The 23,147-nt window shown below is 25.9% G+C and overlaps 1 protein-coding gene across 2 annotated transcripts in view; it reads right to left on the reverse strand.

Moving 5' to 3' along the window:
* Positions 1-1,411: 1,411 nt before the first annotated feature.
* The window catches only part of LOC136071947 (MOB kinase activator 3A-like), a 47,283-nt gene continuing 25,547 nt past the window's right edge, over positions 1,412-23,147 (reverse strand). For both annotated transcript variants that reach the window (XM_065797869.1, XM_065797870.1), the window contains exons 4-9: positions 20,334-20,418; positions 8,884-8,977; positions 8,301-8,434; positions 2,294-2,409; positions 2,093-2,179; positions 1,412-1,826 (exon numbers count right to left, since the gene is read on the reverse strand). In XM_065797869.1, coding sequence (XP_065653941.1) covers positions 1,797-1,826; positions 2,093-2,179; positions 2,294-2,409; positions 8,301-8,434; positions 8,884-8,977; positions 20,334-20,418 — 546 coding nt within the window. In that variant the 3' untranslated portion in view covers positions 1,412-1,796. The remainder of the gene's footprint in view (positions 1,827-2,092; positions 2,180-2,293; positions 2,410-8,300; positions 8,435-8,883; positions 8,978-20,333; positions 20,419-23,147) is intronic.

Below are 23,147 nucleotides of genomic sequence, written 5' to 3' on the forward strand. Positions count from 1 at the left end.
GGTTGCATATGCATGCGCTAATATATCATACGTGGTTGCAGCTAAAATAATTACTATCGCTTAGAAACAGTTATGAAACAATCTTCTGATAATATTTAAAACAAAATGTTTTTATTTATGTCCAAAAAATATCAACAATTTTAAGACATGAATAAACTCAATATAGTTAATTTATTTATAATTAAATAAAGTTAATAACTTTTTAGTTTACGATTAAATAAATTTACCTAGAACACATATTTGATTTATAAACACTATGTTAAGATATTTACGTAAAATAAAAATAGTATTTTTACGTATAGTAAAAATAGTAGAACTTTTTTCATTTAAAAAAGTTATGCAGGTTTTAAGGATAGCTATTTTAGAAAGTAAAAAAAAATATATTTTTAAAAACATTTTTGAAAGGTTCTTGTAAGCTCGTCTTTATATCTAATATTTAAGCCGATACAGTTTTCAGTACTGTGATGGACTTATGTTACAAAAATAAAAGAAAAAAAATGTTTAGAATTAACATTTTTAGTACTTATGGTCACGGAAAACTTTTTTTTTGATCACTGTGCACGGTGAAAAATCCCTATCAAAAGGGCTTAAAATGTTCAATATAAAAAATTATAAATTCTATAACTAAGGAAAAGCCTTTTACTAACAATTACCTTTTTTTTTTATTGTTATCTACGTTAATTTTACATTAATTATTATACTTTTCCTTCTATGAAAACTTATCAATTGTCGCACGATTGTTGAACTGCAGCACTACAAAATTTCTACAAATTTTAAAAACATTTAGCAACTGCTTTTGAGAACTTTTTAGGAATTAGGACGATATTAATGATCAAGCAAACAATAAAAACAAATATAACAAACAATGAGAACAAATATAACAATTATATAGCTAATCGACACCATTTTAAAGTTTGTAAAAATAAATTGTTAAAAAGCGAAATTTCTCAACTATTTTTTTAATTTTTTACCAATTTTTAAATTCCCTCTTTAAATTAAAAAATTTAAAGGGGAAGTTTAAATTTAACAGGACATTTATATCTAAAACCTTAATTTCTTCACCTGAATTTCTTCATATAGGCAAGTATATAATTAATCTTCAAAAAATCAAATGCATTCAGTCAATTTTCAAACCAATCAGACATCAAAATCGCAATCAAATCAAAGATTCACTAAATACAATAAACAAATTTAATTTAAACAGATACATTTTGTATAGTAATATGTTTTAACTGTCGATTTTCAGAAATTAGGAATAGAATAATTACATTATTATCCGCACTTAATTTGGATTAAATGTAACCATTTAAATGTAATTCTGATAAAAATAAAACCAGTTTTACTCAAACTCTATTGCTGGTTACACATTTTACACTGCTTTTTGTTTTTTAACAAGTTAAAATATGAAACATTTAATTAAAAAATAATAATAATTAAAAATTGCGTAAATTAAATATAAAATTAAGGATACAAAATATAAAAGGAAATAAATAATTTACAGAAAGTAAAATAATCTACAGAACGTAAACCACAATAATTTTATTTGTCATAAATTCAAAACGATATTTACTATTCAATATTCACGAATCTGCATTATATATATTATTTTTTAAACAGTCAAGCATTCGTGCTTAATTGTACATCGAATCAATAAAATGCTGGAAAAAAAAATTCAACGAAAATTCAAATACTTTTTTCTTGGATCCATGTATATGTTGCTATTAAAGCAATACTGGTCAACAAAAGGTTATGAAAAACATTTTATGTATTCTTGAAACAAAATTATTTAAAAAACGTCATCCACATAGCTGCATCGTCATATCTTTCTAAACGATCAAATCATAAAGACACGTCAATAAAAAGAAATATTTCTAAATTACAATGACAAAAACAAAACAAAACAAAAAAAGAAAAACCCTATAAACAACAACAACAAAAAAAAAAAAAGTAACGCTAAAAATGACGACAAAAAAAAAATTAATAATAACGACAGAATCATAACAACAAATCACAAAAGTAAATAATGAAAAAACCTTAAAATTAATAAAACTGGTAATTAAACGTAATAAAACTGGTAATTAAAAGTACGTACTAAAGGATTTAATTCACGTTTTTCGATGAGATCAAATTCAGTTACAAAATGATAGAAGTGCTTGTAGCATTGGTTGATATGAGCTTCCTACAAAAACAGAGGAATAACTCATTTTATTCAATAAAAACACAAATTTCTGGAATAAAATAAACTAGAACATTCGTTAATTTTGAGCAACTACTGAACACAAAATCAACTTACTGCACCTAACGAGACAATCTTTTCAAAGTGATGAATATAAACATGGACAAAGACGCGAAACAATCTTTTTAATATGTTTTTCACTATACTTAAGAAGTTTTTTGGAAAAGGATCATCTAAATACAATATATGAATTAACAACTCTTATTAACTTACAATTTTTTTTTTAAAGTTTAATAAATGTTTAAAGATTGTTCTTTATCTAGATTTATCTAGTTTTTCTTATGTATTTTGTGATTTTATTAAATTACTTCTATTTATCAAGTAATAACTTTTCTTGCATGCATGTTTGGTACTAAAATAAAGCAATCTAAAACAAAATCAAATTTATCAAATAGCCTGATAGACTATTTACATAGCTACTTAATAAAATATAGCTATTTACATAGTTAAATATAATATCTACATAATAAAATATAGCTATTTACATAGTTAAATATAATATTTACATATAAAATATAGCTATTTACATAGTTAAATATAATATTTACATAATAAAATATAGCTATTTACATAGTTAAATATAATATTTACATAATAAAATATAGCTATTTACATAGTTAAATATAATATTTACATAATAAAATATAGCTATTTACATAGTTAAATATAATATTTACATAATAAAATATAGCTATTTACATAGTTAAATATAACATTTACATAATAAAATATAGCTATTTACAAAGTTAAATATAATATTTACATAATAGAAGATAGCTATTTACATATTAATAAAATATAGATATTTACATAATAAAAGATAGCTATTTACTTAATAATAGTCTGATAGATTACCTAGCTACTTAATAATAGTCTGATAGATTACCTAGCTACTTAATAATAGTATGATAGATTACATAGCTACTTAGTAATAATCTGACAGATTATCCAGCAATTAAAAAATACTCTGATAAATTACCTAACTACTTTAAAACAGCATATCTACTTAAGCTCAGTTAAAAAGATTTTCTGAATTACAGCAAAAAGTTTGTTATGATTAACTGTTAATAAACAATTAATATTATTAAAATAAGAAGTTTTTAAATTAAACTTATTTCGAGCTTAGTTTTTGTATCCTTTTAAAAATTCCTGACCTTGATTTAAAAGTTGTTGACACAAAAACCAAAATCCTCAACCTTAGCATTGATGTTCTGTTATAAATGTTCTTGTTAACATCACTGTCATCCTGTTTTTTTAGAATATGTTTCTCATTTGCACTGAGGTTTAATATTGTTATTGTTATGTATTGTCATTATTTAATGTAACTGCGTTACATATTTTTCTCTTAATAATTATAATTAAAACTATTTTTTATTTCCTGTTTTAGCTTTGATAAATCTAAAAAGTCAGAAATCTGTCCACTCTTGCTTTTTTGTTTGCATTATTGTTTATGAACTTGAATCTTTATTAATTATACATTATTGAATAAATAAATAGTTTGAAAATTTTTTGTTTTGACAAGCTAAGAAGTAAATTAAGAAAATTCTCTCTATAGACAACATTCTAAAATTCTACTAAAAAGGTATGTAAAATGTATTTGTTAAATCTTAAGCATATTATATATTAAAATGTTAGTATGATGTATCTTTGCATTATGTTAAATCTTTAATATATCTATTTATTACAAAAAAATATGTTTACTTTTAAGGTTCTGATGATAATGTCCTTAGGGGAGAGTGGGGAGAAGTGGGACACATAAATTTTTTTTAAGGTAATTGCAATATTACAATATCTTTTTTATTTGATGTATAAACTGAACCAAACAAGTTTTTAAGAATAAACCTTTTTTTACGCAACAATTCAACCCCATTAGGTTTTCAGACAATTATAACTAAGTATATAAGTGGGACAAATAAATTTAAAACAACATTTTAACACAAGTTATTAAATAGAGAATGATAAAATCATAAAATTACCTAATCAAAATAATCAAATGGCAACAGGAAGAAGCGAGGCATAAATATTTCTTTTTTCTTTCCCATTTCACCCCAATGTAAACACTTTTTTAAGGTACATTTCAAAACAAAGCAATTTCTGCTAAATAGAGGGGAAGAAATTTAATTGATTTAAATAACAGTATTTAGGCACCACTCTTAATTAGAAATTTCAGGCTGTCCCACTTCTTCCGCATCCCACTTCTCCCCACTCTCCCCTATGATCTTCTTTTACAATCCTAGCTTTATAATGTTAGCACGCTGAATTGTATATATTTTTTTCAAGTCTTTTATGTTATTATCAATCATGACTAATATTACTGTGTATCGCGACATTTTGAACAGGAAAAAAAAAAAAAATAATTAAACAACTTTTTGTCAACAAACTCGTTTTTGTAATTATGACTTTGGTATTACTTTAAGTATTGTAAATCGCAGTATATTTTTATATTGAACTTTTGTAAACAGATCACATACATAATTTTTAGTTAACAAATAGCATATTCAGCTATAAATAGCAAAAAAATATAAAATAGGTTATTGAGTTGCCACAAAAAAAAAAAAAAGATTGGAAAGGAATAAAGAGGCTTAACCCTAAACGTGCTTTGATATCGTAGCGCACTGGTTTTTTCCCGGTAAAGCTGGGAAATGATGTGATTGGTTGAATTTGTTAACGCCCACGTATATCATTGGCTTTAGAGAAAACATGTGATGCTGGGTAGCCAATTATAATGAGAAATGCATACTTGAGCTGTCATCATCAGTGAGGCGTGAACAATTAAAGTGTTTTGTGTGTTTATCCTTTGTTTGTGACTGCTTGGAAGCCAAAATTTTAGAGGTAAGTGTTAGATATAATTATATCTTTTTATGTACTGCTCGTAGAGTATAATGGTTAAAAAAAAAGTTTATTTTATTTTCATGAACACAATGACTAAAAATGCATTCATGACGAATTCTTTGAGGTGGTAAAAAAAGGTACTTTTTATAGAAAATTTGGTTCCTATTTTCATAGCTGTAGTTATATCAATTACCATGGAATGGCTGCTGTAAAAACTACAATACCGCATTTTTAAATATTGTAGGGATTATACGATTAGTGTATTTATGTTTTTGACAGTTTTTTTTCCTTTGCTTCTCTTCCCCCCTTTATAGGATTTATTTATGTAATGTCATTGAATTTTTTGAAGATGGTAAAGATTGATGGATCAATATTTTCATACAATATACTGTGTAACTAAATAGGCTAACTTTGCAGGTTTTGCATATTATTATATACTATTGAAGATTATTATATAGTAATAATAAATATATTCCCAACATTTTTTTCTATATCGATTTATTTTCAATATTTTCTAAAAGTACTGACTATAAACGTAGGCAACCTGCGTATGTATAACTATCCTTTAAATTATTAGAATAGTCTTCTATAAAAGTACAATTTTCTTTTATTTTTAGGCAAACAAGTTAGGGATACTATGGCATACTATGGATACTATGTCATGAAATGAACAAATTGTGCCTTGCAAAGGTAAATCGGGGCTCAAACAGTATAATCAAAAGAAGCCCAAGAAGTGGGGCTATAAAATACTTGTGTTATGCGGGGTACATGGACTAATCAATAATTTTGAGATTTATGATGGGGCTATACAAACTTGTCCTGGTCAACCTGATATTATGTCATCAGGAAATATTGTACTGAGACTTCTTCAAAACAATCCTAGGAATGTAGGACACAAAATATATTGTGACAATTGGTTCACAGGTATGAATCTTGTATCAATTTGTGAAAAAGAAGGTATTTATTATGTTGGCACAGCTCGGTTGAATAGATTACCTAGTTGCAATGTATCAAATGATAAGGAACTCAAAAAGAAAGGGAGAGGTGCGTCTGTTATTCATACAACTCTCTTCAATGATGTTGAGGTGCGAGCAATAAAGTGGTATGATAACCGTGGGGTAATGTTAGTTTCTACTTATGCTGGTATAGCACCCCTTGGCAAAATAAGTCGTTATGAGAGAGTGACTAAAAGAAGAATTGATGTTGATTGTCCGGATGTTGTGAAACTTTACAACAAGTGTATGGGAGGGGTGGACCTGCTAGACATGCTCATTGCCCTTTATAGAAATCCAGTACAATCAAAGAAATGGTATCATCTGATAATTTTTCATTTACTTGACACCATAGTCGTTCAAGCACGGAACACATACAGGCGAGACGCAAGACTTAGCGGAATAACGAATCCTAGAAAGATTATAAAAAAAAACATTTAAATATCAAATAGCCCTGTGTCTTACTCGTGAAAACAAAGTTCCAACCAAGCGAGGTAGACCAATAATTGATGTTGATGAGCTTCAGAGAGCAAAGGTTTCAAAGGGAGGTGGAGGAGCTGCAACTAAAATTCCCCCTAAACCTATTTGAAATGATCAATTTGGTCATTGGCCAATTGTAACAACAAGAGGGAGATGCAGATTTCCAAGTTGTAAGGCAGCGCCAGTAATCAAGTGCACTAAGTGCGATGCTCATCTTTGTCTTAATTCGACATCTAACTGTTTCAAGAAATTTCATGGAGTATAACCTAATGTATTATAAATATTTTTATAAAACAGACCTATAAAAAGCTTGTTTTAGAAAAAGGATTTCAAATTACAGTATTATAATTTACCTAGTCAATATATACGGTTTTTGTTACTAGACAGTTTGAGCTAGTTCAAATATCACGAGTGCTTGAAGGAATCAATATTTTTTTTATTATTTATCTAGTCAATATGAATTGTTGTTCAAATTTTTTTTGCAATTTTGTTACAAATAAATTTAATTTTCAGGACCAATTATGATGTTTTGCATAATTTAGTTTTTATAACTGAATAAATGCCTAATTACTGCAACTTGTTTCTCCGTGCAGAGGCCTTGTTCGTCAAGGTTAGTGTTTTGGAGTTATAGAGTTGAGAGAGGGTTATAACCACTATTAAGTAGCCTCCTCATCTGTAGTGGCCTTCTAGGCCTTGAGGAGGTGAATAACAAAAAAACAAAAAAACAAAAAAAAACTAGCGTCAATAAAAATATATGAATTTACTAATTTTTTATTTTCCAAATTTTTATATATTTTTTTCCTTTTCTGCTCACTGTGACGAAGAAGTCACGCACCCAAATTTTCGCCCCCCCCCCCAAAAAATTTTTTTTTTTTAAATATGTTTGTTTGTTTGCTTTTTAGGGACTGTTTAAAGTTAATTTCAAGACTCATATAATTTTTCTCTTCTAGTTACAAAAATAGCGCGGTTAAGGTTTAAAAGAAAAAATGATCCAAGTTCATTAGACTCAAACAAAATTAATAATTATTAAAAAAAGATATAAATGTTACTATACATTGATAAAAATTAATGTTTAATAATTAATGAAAAAAAAAATTTTTTAGCTTAAGTATGAAAAGCTTTTCTTTAGTTTACAGATCTAATTCCAGTATATCAATTTTGTAGGTTACATTGGATTTATACAGCAATAATTAAAATTTGATTTTGTAACAAAAAACTGGTTTGAAACCGGTTACCAATTTAAAAAAACCGAAAACAGTTTTTTTTGAAATTTTCCGGTTTTTGCCAAGCCCTAATTTTGATTATAAAACAATTCTTGGTTGGTAGAACTTGAGATTTTAATATTTAATATTATATTATCAATTTTTTTAAAATTTTAAGCTTGAAAAAAATTACTTTAAAAATTTTGTCAGCAAAAGACTAAAATAATTACAGCTGAAATTTTTCCAAATAGAACCTATTTTCACAGATAGAACCTTATTATACTCAAAGTTTCTTTATTTTTTGCAAAAAAAAAAAAGTGTCATTTAGAAAAAAAAAAATTAGTATCATTTTTCAAAGATTTAAAATACAATAATATGAATAAAATGTCAGATAAACTTATTTGAATAATTAACATAATTAATAACATCAAGTCTACTATTAATAAATAAAAATAGCTTATTTGCAACTTTAGATATAAACGTTATTTTCCTAATCCCAAATAATTTTAGTGTATAAAAACAATACCATAGTTAGTCGAGAAAATATAAAAACCATACCAGAGTTAGGAGGAAAGATATTCTCATCATTTACTTGATGATCAACCCAATCCATGAGTGTTGATATATACATTGGAGCAGACAGTGCTGTTGGTTTTTTGTACTTTTCTCCATCTGCCCAATAATATTCATATCTGAAACAATTTTGAAAACTTGCAAAAAGTAAAATTTTAACTTAATTATTAAACATAAAACACCAAAGAACCAGTCACAAGGAAACTCCAGAAGGTTTGGAGTTATGGTGTAAAATACTGAAATATTTAACTACAATATTTTAGTGCAGATTAAAATAGGACCTATTTTATTTCCAGAATTACAGAATGTTTTTCAGCTTCTTAACTCCATGTGAAAAAAAGGAACACTTTATACTTTTGGAGTTGATAATTTTTGAATCAGGTTTAAAACTGGTTCAAAAATGACAAACTGTGTTTATCATTTTTGCAGTAGAACCCATAGTCTATTACCTATTCAGGTACCAAAATAAGACTCTAAAAGTTCTGATTTTTTTCAAACGGAGCCCAAAAGTTCTTAGAAAAATAAAGCATTTGAACAAATTTAGAAAGAAATCATTGAAACAACAAACTTTGGACCACCAGACATGACTGGACAGCTTGCTTCTGTACATACATCAGATATTGTTCCATAGATAAGATTAATTCGATTGTAGAAATCCACAACTACAAAAATTAAAAAGATTAAAACAAATCAAGCATGACTACAACAATAAAATTAAAAACATTTATATTGGGGACTTAAGGAGCTGTAGGAAGCACAATTTTCAACTTTAATAGAAAGTTTTAGAAGTATTCAAAATAGTCAAAACTATATTTATAGTCAAATATATACAGATTCTATTGTATTAAATATTATGTCATTTGCTTAATTAAAACACATTTTTCAACTCTTTACTAAAATTGTGTAATGTGTTGTAATGGAAAACTATCCACATCAAAAATTTGTTATAAAACCAATTAATATATCTTTACATGTTTATATTTTCTTAAAAAATATCTTTAAACATGTATATTTTTCTATAAACATATCTGTACATGTGTTTATTTTTCTATCAACTGTACATGTGTATATTTTTCTATAAAATTAGCTAGCCGAAATATTTTTATATTATATTTTAATATTTTTAAGATTGTTTAACATATAAGAATGTCTCATATGTCCTGGTTTTGACAATTTAACAACCATTATATAAAAGTTCTTCCAGTTGTAAAGTATTTAATAAAGTTATTTATAAATATTTCTCTATGAAAAAGTAATTCTATTAAACAATTCTAATGAACTTATGAAACAAGTAATTAACACAAAGTGAACTTTTACTAAAGTCATTTTATTACTTTGATCTCATATTTAGATTCTAGTACTAAATATAAAGGAAAAAATTTGTTTTTATCTTTTATTTTACATCTCTAACTATTTTTCACTATCTGTCATGAAAAACATATATCTATTATAAATTTATCGAAAAACATATATCTACATATATCAAAGTTAGGATCAGCTAAAGTTGCCTTTCTTTATTGTGCGAACCATTTTCTTTCTCTAGATTCCATTCTCTACCTTTATAAATCTTTCATTTGTTTTTGTATACTGTTACTAAATAGCAAAAAACTTGCCATGATTCATACGTAAACCTAGAAAGATGCCAACTCATACAAAAATTATGCAATTACTCACCAACTCATACAAAAATTGGCTTAACCCCTCAACCGAAGTATGCGCGGACAGATGTTGATAATTTTTTTTCCTTATTTCAAAAATTGAAAATTACCAATGATCAACTTAAATCAAAAAAGTCAAAAGTATTCCATTTATAATCAATTATTCTATTTATTATTGTTAACTATAATAAAATTTAACTATTTTATTGCTTTAATTTTGTTATCAAATGAACTTCATAAACATCATTTAAATAATTAAAATTAATTCCTGTAATGATTACAATTACTTTATGCGTATATTGTAATTGCCTTTAAATTTTCAATTTTTATGTTTTTGTTTTAAAAAAAATTTCTTTGGTGGACGAAATATATTATATATAGACTTGTTAAAACATTGGTTTACAATCAATGAGATAAAAATACTGCTGATTTAAACTTTAACATAATTTCACTAATACAAACCAATCATCAAACAAAAATCAGATAAAAAGATAACTATGTGTAACCTTCTAAACTTACACCACTTGCTTACACCATAGTGAAACTTACACCACTTGCTTAAACCATAGTGAAACTTACACCTTGAAACTAATATATTAAATATGATATTTAATATGATAATATGATACTTAATGTTAATTTGATATTTCGCTTAAAAAAAGTGAACCTAATGCTTTAAGTTTAAGCAACAATAGACAGAACGCATGAATTTACTAATAGAGTAAAAAACATATTCCTCTAAAAATTTTCGTAGTTTTTTGGTTTTTATATGGACATGACTTTCCAAAAACATTCCAAAAAGTTTTAGCCACTTGAGTATTTTGAATAAAATTCTAAAAACCCAGAAATTGGTAATTTATTCTATTTTCAAAAATTCTAAACCATTCGCAAAACTTTGCAAAAATTAATTACGTTTTTCAACACTAACTTAAATGAGATTTATTTATGAAGTTGCGGTGATAATGAAATGCGGTAGTGGTGTAGTGGTAGGGCTACCATATGAAATTTTGGAAAAATCAGGACATCATGTCTTTTTTAACCTGTCAAATCAGGACAAATATAAATAAGCAGAAAGTCTAAATCAGGACAAAAGCTCGTCACACTAAAAGTGAAAATGACAAAAAATACAACATTAAAAACCAGCTTTATTTTACATTTTTGTAATGACTACAAGAATTATTTCTTTTCTTTGCTTCTAAACCAGTCATATTTTTCACTAGAGTGTACTTTTTTCAGGAACAACTGGTCATTTTTTATCTTTTCATAGAACTGTGAGCAATTGAGATCAATATTTAATATATAAAAAAACAAACTTTTCACAGTAGAAACTAGCAAAGAACCTCTTTCAGGAGACCAAATATTGTTCATCATTGAAAACACCCTTTCCACAGCAGCTGAAGTTCCAGGAAGACTGAAAATGTATTCCAACACCAGTGAAAAATTTGCTACTGAAATGCCCTTTTCTCCAAAATGTTTCATCATCGGGACCCATTTTTCTTCACAACTCATATCATCAGATTTCAGAATTAGTTGACAAGTATGCCTTGACCAAAACAACTTCATCAAATAGTTCATCAGTATTTACTGCTGTACGTTTAATTTTTCAGTTAATTCTTTCTGCAGCTTCTTCCAACTCTGGAAATGATATTGCACTGTTTTGAATCCACATGAACTTTTCAGCATCAGCAAAGCTATCTTTCCAAAGGTCAATATAAGAAAGAAATCTCTCGTAAAAACCAGTAAATTCTTTTTTGACAGCAATTTCATCAATAATTCCGTCTTCAAATAGTTTTGCAAGTATCTTTTTAGCTTCCAGTGGAATAAACTTATTCTCAAATCTCTCCTTCAGATTATTCTGCAATACTTTTATCTCATTTACAATATCACATGCACTTGCTCTTGTTTTTTCAATTCTCAGAATTGTTTTGTTGAATGTCTGAAGCTGACCATGCCTTATCATGTTTGCTACCACTGCCATTTCTGCCAGCACTGCCTAAATTTGCAAGAAAATAGTAAAAATTGAATAAAGAAGTTAGAGTTGCCAAGTCAACATTTTTCTCTTTGCTTTATTTTGTAGTTTTTGTCAAAATGATATTTTTTTCTTTTTTGTTATGGTTTTTTAAAATCAGGACATTTTGGCACCTGATCAGGACAGTCAGGACAAACCCTTCAAATCAGGACAGTCCTGATGAAAATCAGGACTATGGTAGCCCTATGTAGTGGTAGAGCGTTCGCTTCATAAGCGAGAGGTTCCAAGTTTAATTCCCGCCACGTCCCTGGTAGTACCACGCTCAACTAGTTTCTCTGTGCAGCGGCTTTGTTCGTCAAGGTTCGTGTTTCGGAGTTAAAGAGTTGAGAGAGGGTTATAACCACAAGTAGTCTCCTCATCTGTAGTGGCCTTCTCGGCCTTGGGGAGGTGAATTATAAAAAAAAAATTAAAAAAAAAAGTTTTATTCAAACTCAAGGCTTGATAAAAATTCATGGAATTTATATTTTGTCTATTTTACTATTTCCAAAAAAATTATTAAAAAAAACAGAAATTGGAAATGATAACTTTGTTTTCACAATAAAGGTTCTATTCAAAACTTTAATGCAAACTAGTTTTCTTGGTTTACAAGTGTTTATTAACTTTTTTCTAATTGTTTTTCTTTTTCTAATTGTAAAACCTTTAGATTTTCAGGATTTCAAAATTACGAATTCAAAACTGTAGTAACAGATAAATATTAGGTATCAAACTTATCACAATCCTCAAGATAGCTCTATCACACAATGAAAATCGTACTAAAGTATGTTTGTTGTGTTTTCAAAAAGGTTCAGATATGGTGTCAACTAGTCAAGATTTATTAGATATGGTATCAACTAACTTCTCTATGAATTATTCTTAAATTGTTGTAAATTTTTTTTGCAATAATTGGGGAGTAATTCACTGAGAACTATAACTCTAATGAAGAATATTACCTAGTGCTTCTTAAGATTAAAAAAAAAGTGTGAAGAATCTTTCTGATTGGTGCTTTTGATTTTTCCCAATATTATTTATTATTTTAATTTCAAAGTTTCTTACAACTCCGAAAAAAGGTTGTTATGGGCTTTTCACAAACAAGGGCTTTGAAGTTTCTATAAAATTGAAACTGAGGATCAGCTAAGGTATAATATACTGTCTTGTGGTTGTGCTCCAATGTGTCAGCACTGTTGACAGCCAATCAGTCAAGGAATAGCACATTCAAATCCCCGAACTATTCCAAATGCAATGGAAAATCTTCAGAACATTATTAGCTAAGTTACCCTGAGTATAACGCATTCAAAACTAGATTACTGGTCCAATCAATGTATCCAACTCTCTAAGATCATAAGGATCTACAGCTGAGAGGAAAGTCAATTTTGAAAATTTTATTATTTTAAATATTGCTGTTACAACCATCTCTCAATCTTTTAACTGCAAAACACAACTCAACCAACTGCTACTGCACAGAAAAATAAGTTGAGTAGTGTACAATCTGGAATAAATTTCAATTATGCCTAAAATTCATGCTGTCATTTCATGCACATTGACAATAAGCCTAAAAAGTACGATATTTTATCCAATTAAAACTTTGGATGCATTGGTTGCTTCTTGGTATCTTCAGTGCTGATGGTTACTGTTTCCAGTTTTTCTCTAATATCTGTAACCCCTTCCTGTAAGGTTTCAGTATTTATGACAAGTTACTGTAGTCTACCTTGTAAAATTAATCTTGTTGTAAAATTAATCAGCAAACCAATACTTTACCCAGTCATATATAATAAATTTGCAGATTTTCTGTAATGTTGTCCTGGTTTTAGATATGAGAACAAAAGCAAGAATGGCAAGGACAGCTCTTGAATTCCAATGCGCATTACTAATATTAGGAATTTTTTAAAAGTTAACAAGTCGAAATTGTCCTTTTTCTTCATAGAATTTGAATACTAGTGCTCTATGATGCAAAAATTTCATGTCATCTCTCCAGCCTGACTTATTAACAACTACTTTTGTTTCTTTCACAAGTTTTCCTTGCAATTCCTCATAACTGTTTATCAACTGAGGTACAAAAGAATACTCAATGTTTGGAGATTTAGTGCTAGTGACTGGAGTCCCGGCCCTGGTTAAAAAAAGACTTTCTACAAACCCGGCCCCAGCCCTGGCAAATTTATAAGATTTAGAAGGGTTTGAAAAAAATTATAATACTTCATATATTATAAATTTATGCAAAAACTTACTATTTATTAAATACTGCCATATATACATACATATATATTTATAAAATATATATGTGTGTATATATATATATATATATATATATATATATATATATATATATATATATATATATATATATATATATATATATATATATATATATATATATATATATACTGGTGGTGAAAATATTTTTTTTTAAATAAAGAAAGTCCTTATTTTTTTATTATTTAATAAGTATAATAAAAATATTCATTACATTATTTTAATAATAATATGTAAAAATTGATGTATTTAACGGAGAACATTTTTCCTTTCAGCTGTACTTTGTCTTCTTTTTTTTTTCTTTAAATCTTTTAATACATTTTCTTGTAAGTTTTTGCTGCAAAATGCAAAAAATGAATGAATGATTAACAGAGAAATTTATAACTACTAATTGCACATTTGTGCATTTTTTTTCTGCAATAGGAATCTTAAAAATATATATATTTAGTAAAAACATGGCCCTAACAAGGGAAGGGGCAGTTAGTACTCTAGCACTAGGGCCTGGAGCTAAATGGGGCCTGGCAGATAAATCAATACACACCTAATATGTATATCAATACACACATGCATGCACAATAGCTAAACATTTGTATTTATTCTCAAAACTACGATTTTCGAAACCGTTGTGTAAACCATTTCCCACATTTTTCTCAGTTTTTACTTGGTTAGGGATTGTCCATAAATTACGCAACGCGGAATTTATTTAAAAAACAGAAGCAGAAGATCTCAGGCTCTTTTATGCGACAATTTTTATTAAACTTAAAGCAATGTTTTGAATTTTTTATTTAACTTAAGGCTCTGTGAGAGAAAACCTTTGATCTTTTTTGTTTTGTTTATTAGTGAAATTGCATACACAATGCATAATTTATGGAAAATCCCTTATTAAATCGTTAAACATAACTTGGACAGTAATTTTAATTTTGATTGCCAAGAGCAATAAAAATAGGTCAATATAATTTCTTGTTTAAAATAACAATATGATGTTATGATAAGTAATAAAAATGTTTTGATAAATGAAAATTGATGACCAAATATGGAAACTATCTTGTTTGGTTGAATGAAATAAAGTCAAGTTTAGTCATTTTTGTGATTTTAATTTAAAAAGTTATTAATATTTTAAAAAAGGGGACACATTGATACCATTTCATGATAAAAGTGAAGTTAAGCACTTCAATCTTTAAGTGAATAAATCTTTAAAACCTTTCAGTTTCATTAAGTTGAAAAATCATTTTTGAAAAATTAATAATTTGAGTTTTAACTTTAAGCTAAATTTTTATAGTAGAGTTTCATAAAACAATTGACTTCTTAGTAGGGCCATTCCAAGGGGGTGTTTAACCTTCCCTAGGAAAATTTGGACACTGGACTTGGTAAAATTGAATCCATTGTTGGCAGTTACCAAATGTTAACTGCCTAGGACCTATTCTTTTTTAAAAGATTTTTTTCATGTCACCTTTTTTTATATTCCCCCGCCCCCCTCCTCCTCCTTAATAAGTGCAAATAGTAGTTGCGCAGGCTAGTTAATAACATTAATATTAACTAATTAACATTAGCAGTTCTTAAAATGATTTTAATAAGCAGAGATATAAAATCATTTTTCTTCTTTAATATCGTTAACTTTAAAGATTGAAGTTCTTATTTTATTATTAGTTAAAACTGTTGAATGTAACTAAAGACATTTCTCTCTTCCTGAACTTTACTTTTTTTCTTTTTCTTTTTATTCATTCATTTTTCACGTAGCTTTTCCTGCCATTAGTAAAGTAATTGCAATTAATGAATTATTAGCTTTTATGATATCAAATAGTTTGTCTAATAAAATTATATTTATATATATATATATATATATATATATATATAAATATATATATATAATTATATAATATATATATATATATGTATATATATATATGTATATATATATATATATATATATATATATATATATATATATATATATATATATATATATATATATATATATATATATATATATATATATATATATATATATATATATTAGGGTGGTCCTTAAAAAAACTTTTTTTTAAAAAAGTTGTTTTAAGGACCACCCTTAAGTCCTAAAACAACAAACAAAAGTCTTCTGTTCTATATAATAAAATAATGCTAGAATTACAAACTTTTGAAAAAAAAAATTTTTTTAGGGATAGCCTTAAACATCAGACGGGTCCTTATAATTATCAAAAAAAAAGTTCTTCAAAAGTATATTGGGTCTCAACAGAAGCAAAATTATATAAAAACTCAAAAAATAATCATCATTTTATAAAAAACATTAGGAAAAAAAAATTATAATAAAAATTTTAATAAAAATGCATATTTTTAGTTTTTAGTTTAAAAATAAAAATTCTAGGCAGTGAAATCTAAAATAATAATTTTTTTAAACAGGGCGCAACAAAAAGACAGAAAAATGAACACCATGTTTCCTTACTTTTACTTAAGCAAACATAATTATACCATTGATAGTTTTTTATTTATTATAAAAAAAACATACTTGTTATAAAAAAAACAAAAAGTTACAAAAATTTAAAACGCATTTTCAATACTTTCTTCAATAGCGTTACTTTTAAGTTTAATAAGTGAATCTGTGAATGTTAAAAGGGCGGAAATCCAACTATGTAAACTTTCGAGAAGCTAAAAAAAAAAATGCATTTTTCTTCGTAGTAAATTTTTGTTAATGGTTTAATAATTTTTTTTGAAGAGGATAATGTTTTTCACCGTCAAAAAAAATTATTGAACCATTAACAAAAATTTACTACAGGGGAAAATGCAGATTTTTTTAGTTTCCCAAAAGTTTACATTATTGGACTTCTGCCCTTTTAACATTCACTGATTCAATTAAGTACGCAACCGAAGAAAATAATTATGTTTTAGTATAGTTTTTACATGCGTTTACAAAAGCATGAGAAATTTTAGTTTAAATGAATGCATTTGCAATTACTTTAAAAGAAACCATTGCTTTCTTCAAAAGCATACATTTTTTTAGTTTTCTTATTATCGTTAAATTAAAGTAATGCTTGCCCTTTTTAAAGTTTTGAAAATTTTTTTTAAGATTTTCAGAAATATATATAATTTAATAGAATATATAGAACTATTATGTTTATTATAGTTTTCATTTTTTACTGTGCATTTAACAACACTAATAATATGATATTTTATTATTAAACTTTCAATATTATAAATATAATATCATATTAAGTATTTAATAATAACTTAATATAATAACTTATTAAATACTTAACATTATATTATTATTTTTAGATGTCTTAAAAAAGAAATCAAAACAACTTTTATTTTACTTTTAGTTCCCTTTTATTTAAATTTCTTCAAGTTTATACATTTTTTTATAAGTAAATAAATATAACAAACTTAATTGAGAAAAATTCACTATTTTGTATTAATAGATAACAGTTGATAGTCATAAGGTTATTCCATATTAGTTATCATTAATTTCAATAAGCATCTTTGATATATATTATTATAATATATCTTATTAACTAGAATAAAAGTTATTTGAGAATAAAACTCTCTTATAATTGAATAAAAAATTATTTGAATTAAAAAAAAAATGAAAAGAATTAAAAATAAAGGGTCTTTAGAAGAAAAGTGAGGCAGAAGAGAGGGAGGATGAGGGGGGAGAGCACGTGCCCCCCCTCCGTGTTGTTGGCCCTGTTATTTGATATTTCTCTTAAATTAGACGCTCGTCAAAAAATAAAGAAACGAACGTCAACATTTATTTAAAAAAAAAAATTTGTCGCTCCCTGTTAAAATAATAAATTTTTGAAGTTTTTATATAATTTCGCTTCTTTTGAGACCCAACATGATGTACTTTTGAAGAACTGTTTTTTTGATAATTATAAAAACCTGTCTGATGTTTAAGGGTCTTGGGATACCCCTAAATATTTTTTTTTTTTTCAAAAATTTTTTAATATTAGTATTATATAGAACACATTTAGAGGGTGAGAGCAGACATTTAAAAAAAAAGTTTTTTAAGGGCCACCCTAATATATTTATACAGCCTAGAAAATAATGCCCGGCCAATGGTCAATGACTGCCTGAAATGACTTAAATTGCTATTTTAACCTCTCCAAATGAATTCTTGCCAATAATGTTTGACCAGTTGAAAAAAAAAATCAGAGTTTTGAAAAACAAGGTTTTACAAATAATCATGATGTAATTTGGAAAATGCGTATACTAAAATTTCATAAAATCATTTAAATTTTAAATAAGCATTTAAAATAGTTTTATTGTTTAAGACATGCTACTTTAATTTGCTTCTTTATGACATAAACTATATCTTTTTTTGTTTTACTTATTTAAATTACTTTCATTCTACTTAAAAAAGATTTAAAAACATTTTTTTCATGAATGATTGAAGTTCTTATTTTATTGTTTTGATAAAAATATATAATATATCATTTTTATAATAATATAAAAATATATAATAATTGTTGTATTTAAGCTGAAAATATTTTTCCTTTATATGTACTTAGTTAATATATATATATATATATATATATATATATATATATATATATATATATATATATATATATATATATATATATATATATATATATATATATATATATATATATGTATATATATATATATATATTTCCCTTTAAATCTTTCTATTTATTTTCTCGTAAGTTTCTGTTGCAAATGTAATAAATGAATGAATGATTTATAGGTAAATTTAAAATTTTATATAATAGGATTCTTAAAAATATATATTTAGTAAAATCTTGTTCTATATAACACTTGTAATTTTCATAGTAGTGTTTCATAAAACAATTGCCTTCTTAGTATCAAGTATCAAGTTTAAATATTAAAATAACTAATTTTTACAGTTTTTCCAATGAGTAGAGATATCAAAAATTTATTTCTCTGTTCATTAAAATTAGAGATATAAAATTATTATTTAAAATTTTTGTATGTAACTAAGAACATTTTCTCTACCAACTTCTTACCAACAAAAAAAAAAATTATATACAAAAATACAATACAATGTTAGCTTAGATGACGGTCAAGCCGCAGATAACAAATTTGTTTTCGTGATGCCATTTTGATATTAGTTCAATTCATTCATTCAATAATTTCAAAGATGATGTAATGATATGGTATTTTTTAGTTAAACAAAAGGTTACTTACTTTCCTCCAGGTTTAAATGGTTCTGCCCTATCAATAATCATCCATGCAAGAACAGTATTTGAAAATCCCTTTTTTTTATTTCCCAGATATACTTAAAAAGTTCTGTGATATTAGTTTTTATGTATGTACCAGCAATTTTTAAAGATGTGCTCTGTTATACCAATATAATTAAAACCACTATCCTGCGGCGATGTTTTTACATTACAGACATAAATTAAATTTTTACTAAGACATATACCTTGCAAAAGACATTGTGAAGGTTGCCGACAATAACACGTTGGAACAATTATGTTGGAAATATGAGATTATATTTCTTTATTGTGTATGAATTAATGATATTGGTGATGTTAGGAAGACAGCTATAAATGACTTTTAAATTTGATATCTGCAACTATCTAAGCTAACACCGTATTGTATTTTTGTATATTATTATTTTTGTCATTATGGTTGTTCGTAACACCTGATGATCCCATAAATCATGAAACTCCATGTTATGTTTATTATTTAATTATTATTCTAATATATATATATATATATATACATATATATATATATACATATATATATATATACATATATATATATATATATATACATATATATATATATATACATATATACATATATATATATATATATACATATATATATATATACATATATATATATATACATATATATATATACATATATATATATACATATATATATACATATATATATACATATTATATATATATATATATATATATATATATATATATATATATATATATATATATATATATATATATATATATATATATATATATATATATATATATATATATATATATATGTAAATTATGTTAGTGTATTTTACAAATAGAGTGCTCAATGTTCTTAAAAAACAGAGCAATAAAAATATATATATATATATCTAACTTTAAACAAACCCACCATGTACTGCTAACCAATCATCCAAATCTTCACTAGGAGGAAGTGCAACAGCCTCTCGCATATCGATTCCAGACTTTAAGGTTGCCTATTATAACAGAATTAAATTTTTTATTACTATTAAAAAAACATCTTGTCATACTTTTTATAGATATTCTCTATTGTAATACTTCATAAAGAATGCAGTAGTGGTGTAGTGGTAAAGCGCTTGCTTCATAGGCGAGAGGTTCCGAGTTCGATCCCCACCACATACCTGGTAGTACCGCGCTCAACTTGTTTCTCCGCGCAGCGACCTTGTTCATCAAGGTTCATGTTTCGAAGTTATAGAGTTGAGAGAGGGTTATAACCACTATTAAATAGCCTCCTCATCTGTAGTGGCCTTCTTGGCCTTGAGGAGGTGAATAACAAAAAAAAAAAAAAAAAGAATATACTCTATTGTAATAGAAATAAAAATCAGTTTTCTTTGCATATAAAAATTAAAGAACAAGACTTCTTTGTTGTTTTTTCTTATAGAAAAAATTTCTTTAGCCAATAACATGTTAAATACTAGAGATGCCACCAGGGGCTAATCTAGGAAAAAAATACGGGCAGCAGTACACCCCCCCCCCCTCCCAGAGAAATTTAGCAAAAATATTGCCGAAAATAAGCATTTTTTCAAAAAAAGGTCCTCAAATTTTAATTTACAAATACGGTCGACGCTGTCAAAAACGGTCTAGAATAGCCCCTGGCCACAAATTTTTAATTATTATTCAATATTTAGCTACTTTTTTTTACTATTTGGTATTCGGTTGGATACTAATACTAAAATATAACAACAACAAAAAAATACAAAAGAAAAAGGAGTACGCATAAATATTTTTACTTTTTATTTTAACAAGTAATTAGCATATTGGAAACTTAAAGTCTATAGGTGGTAAAAACATTTGATAAAAATATTGTTTGATAATGCCTTGCATTTTTACATGAAACTGTTCACTTAAATTTTTCCAATTCAAGTGAACAGCTTCATGTAAAAACCAACTTCATTTGCAATTGAAATTGGTTTCCAATGGACTTTTTTTTTCTACATCTTCATTTGCGTGCATTTTTTTCAGCAGTGATTGCTTTGATTTTTTTTATTTACATTTCTTTTTTTATGTGGAGATCATCACTGGTGTTCAGGAGCGTGGTGGCACTAAAAAGCCTGTACAGGATTTATTAAAAAGGCCTCTATATATATATAATATCTTAAAATAACGAACTTTTTTGTTCCGGACAATTTGTCCGATAAATACTCAAGTTTAATGAACATGTCCAATAAAAATTAAAGAAGTGCGATCAAATGCCATTACTGACCACACATAAAATATTTTGTTTTTAAAACTTGACTGTGCAATTTGTTTTGACATTTTTAGGTGTTTCAAAATGCACTGAAAAGAAAAAGAAAATTTGTAAGATAATTTATCTAACAAAAATAAAATCTTAAAGAAAAAGAAAAAATCTAAGCTCAAAAAACTAAAATTTGAAAAGGAAAATATATTTATTATACGTTTTTCAGAAATTACTATACTATGTGAAACGCTTTGTAAATTATTAAATACATAAATTATGTAAACATATTAAATACATACATTTTGTAATTATTAAATACATAATTAAATATATAATAAAAATCTATAATAAAAATACAAAATTATTAAATACATAAATTACTGTGTAAATATATTAAATACATAAATTATAAAGTTTACATACATAAATAATAAAGTAACAAATTAATTATAACGTTTACAACAAACCCATTTTATTTAAATTATCAAAGAATATTATACGTAATTACATTTATATAAATATGTATTTTTTTATAAATATAATATCTTATAAATATAAATCTTTTCAAACTTTTTCTAAGATTAATTTTATAAACACTTTGAATAGCGAAAATTTTTAGCACGAAAACAAATGTTATATAACAACTCAAATTTAATAGTGTAATAAAAAGTACTGGTTTCTTTCTAAAATATTTATAAAATAAATTTAAAAGGGTTTTAAAAGCTAAAATAATTGTTTGAAATTTAAAAAACCGGACAAAAAACAAATACTAAACTATAAAATTAAATTAATAACTAATTGCAATGTTTTAACATAAATGATAAAAGCCTACTTAATTCAAAAATATACAATAAAAATTAATAATTTTGGAACAACTTAAATGATTAGAAAATAAATGCACATAAAATATGGGTAGGTTTTTACTGGAAAAGTGCCAGACAATGTCCAATGTCCGGCGCTTATTTCGAGCCCTGTGTGTGTGTGTGTGTGTGTGTGTGTGTGTGTGTGTGTGTGTGTGTGTGTGTGTGTGTGTGTGTGTGTGTGTGTATATATATATATATTATATACAAAAATTCAAATTTTAATTTATATAAATTTAAAATTTGTATTAGTGTATTTTTTGAAATTGTGTTTTAAACAAAACATTTTGAGACTATAAAATCTATTGGAATTTCGTTTTTGTTTGTTTACTGGTTTGACAAACTTATATCAGTTAAAATCATATTTCGAGTTTTTTATAAAAACAAGACATTCAACAACTGCGTTTTTAATTAAATTAAAAAAAAAAAATCATTAAAGTTAATAAAACTAATAGCCAATTAAACATACAGGAACTTACAGGCGACTGAACATAAACATACATAAGAGAAGCCCATTTGCAAAACGAGCTAAGTCTGAGTAAACTGATTTTGAGAAAACAACAAGAAAGTAAACTACTCTTGGTTGCGCATCAACAGAAGTTGATTATTTTCTTTGTCCATTTTTAGGACCAAGAATTGTTTAAAT

Source organism: Hydra vulgaris, chromosome 05 (genome assembly GCF_038396675.1).
Source record: "Hydra vulgaris chromosome 05, alternate assembly HydraT2T_AEP".
NCBI classification, from domain to species: Eukaryota; Metazoa; Cnidaria; class Hydrozoa; order Anthoathecata; family Hydridae; genus Hydra; species Hydra vulgaris.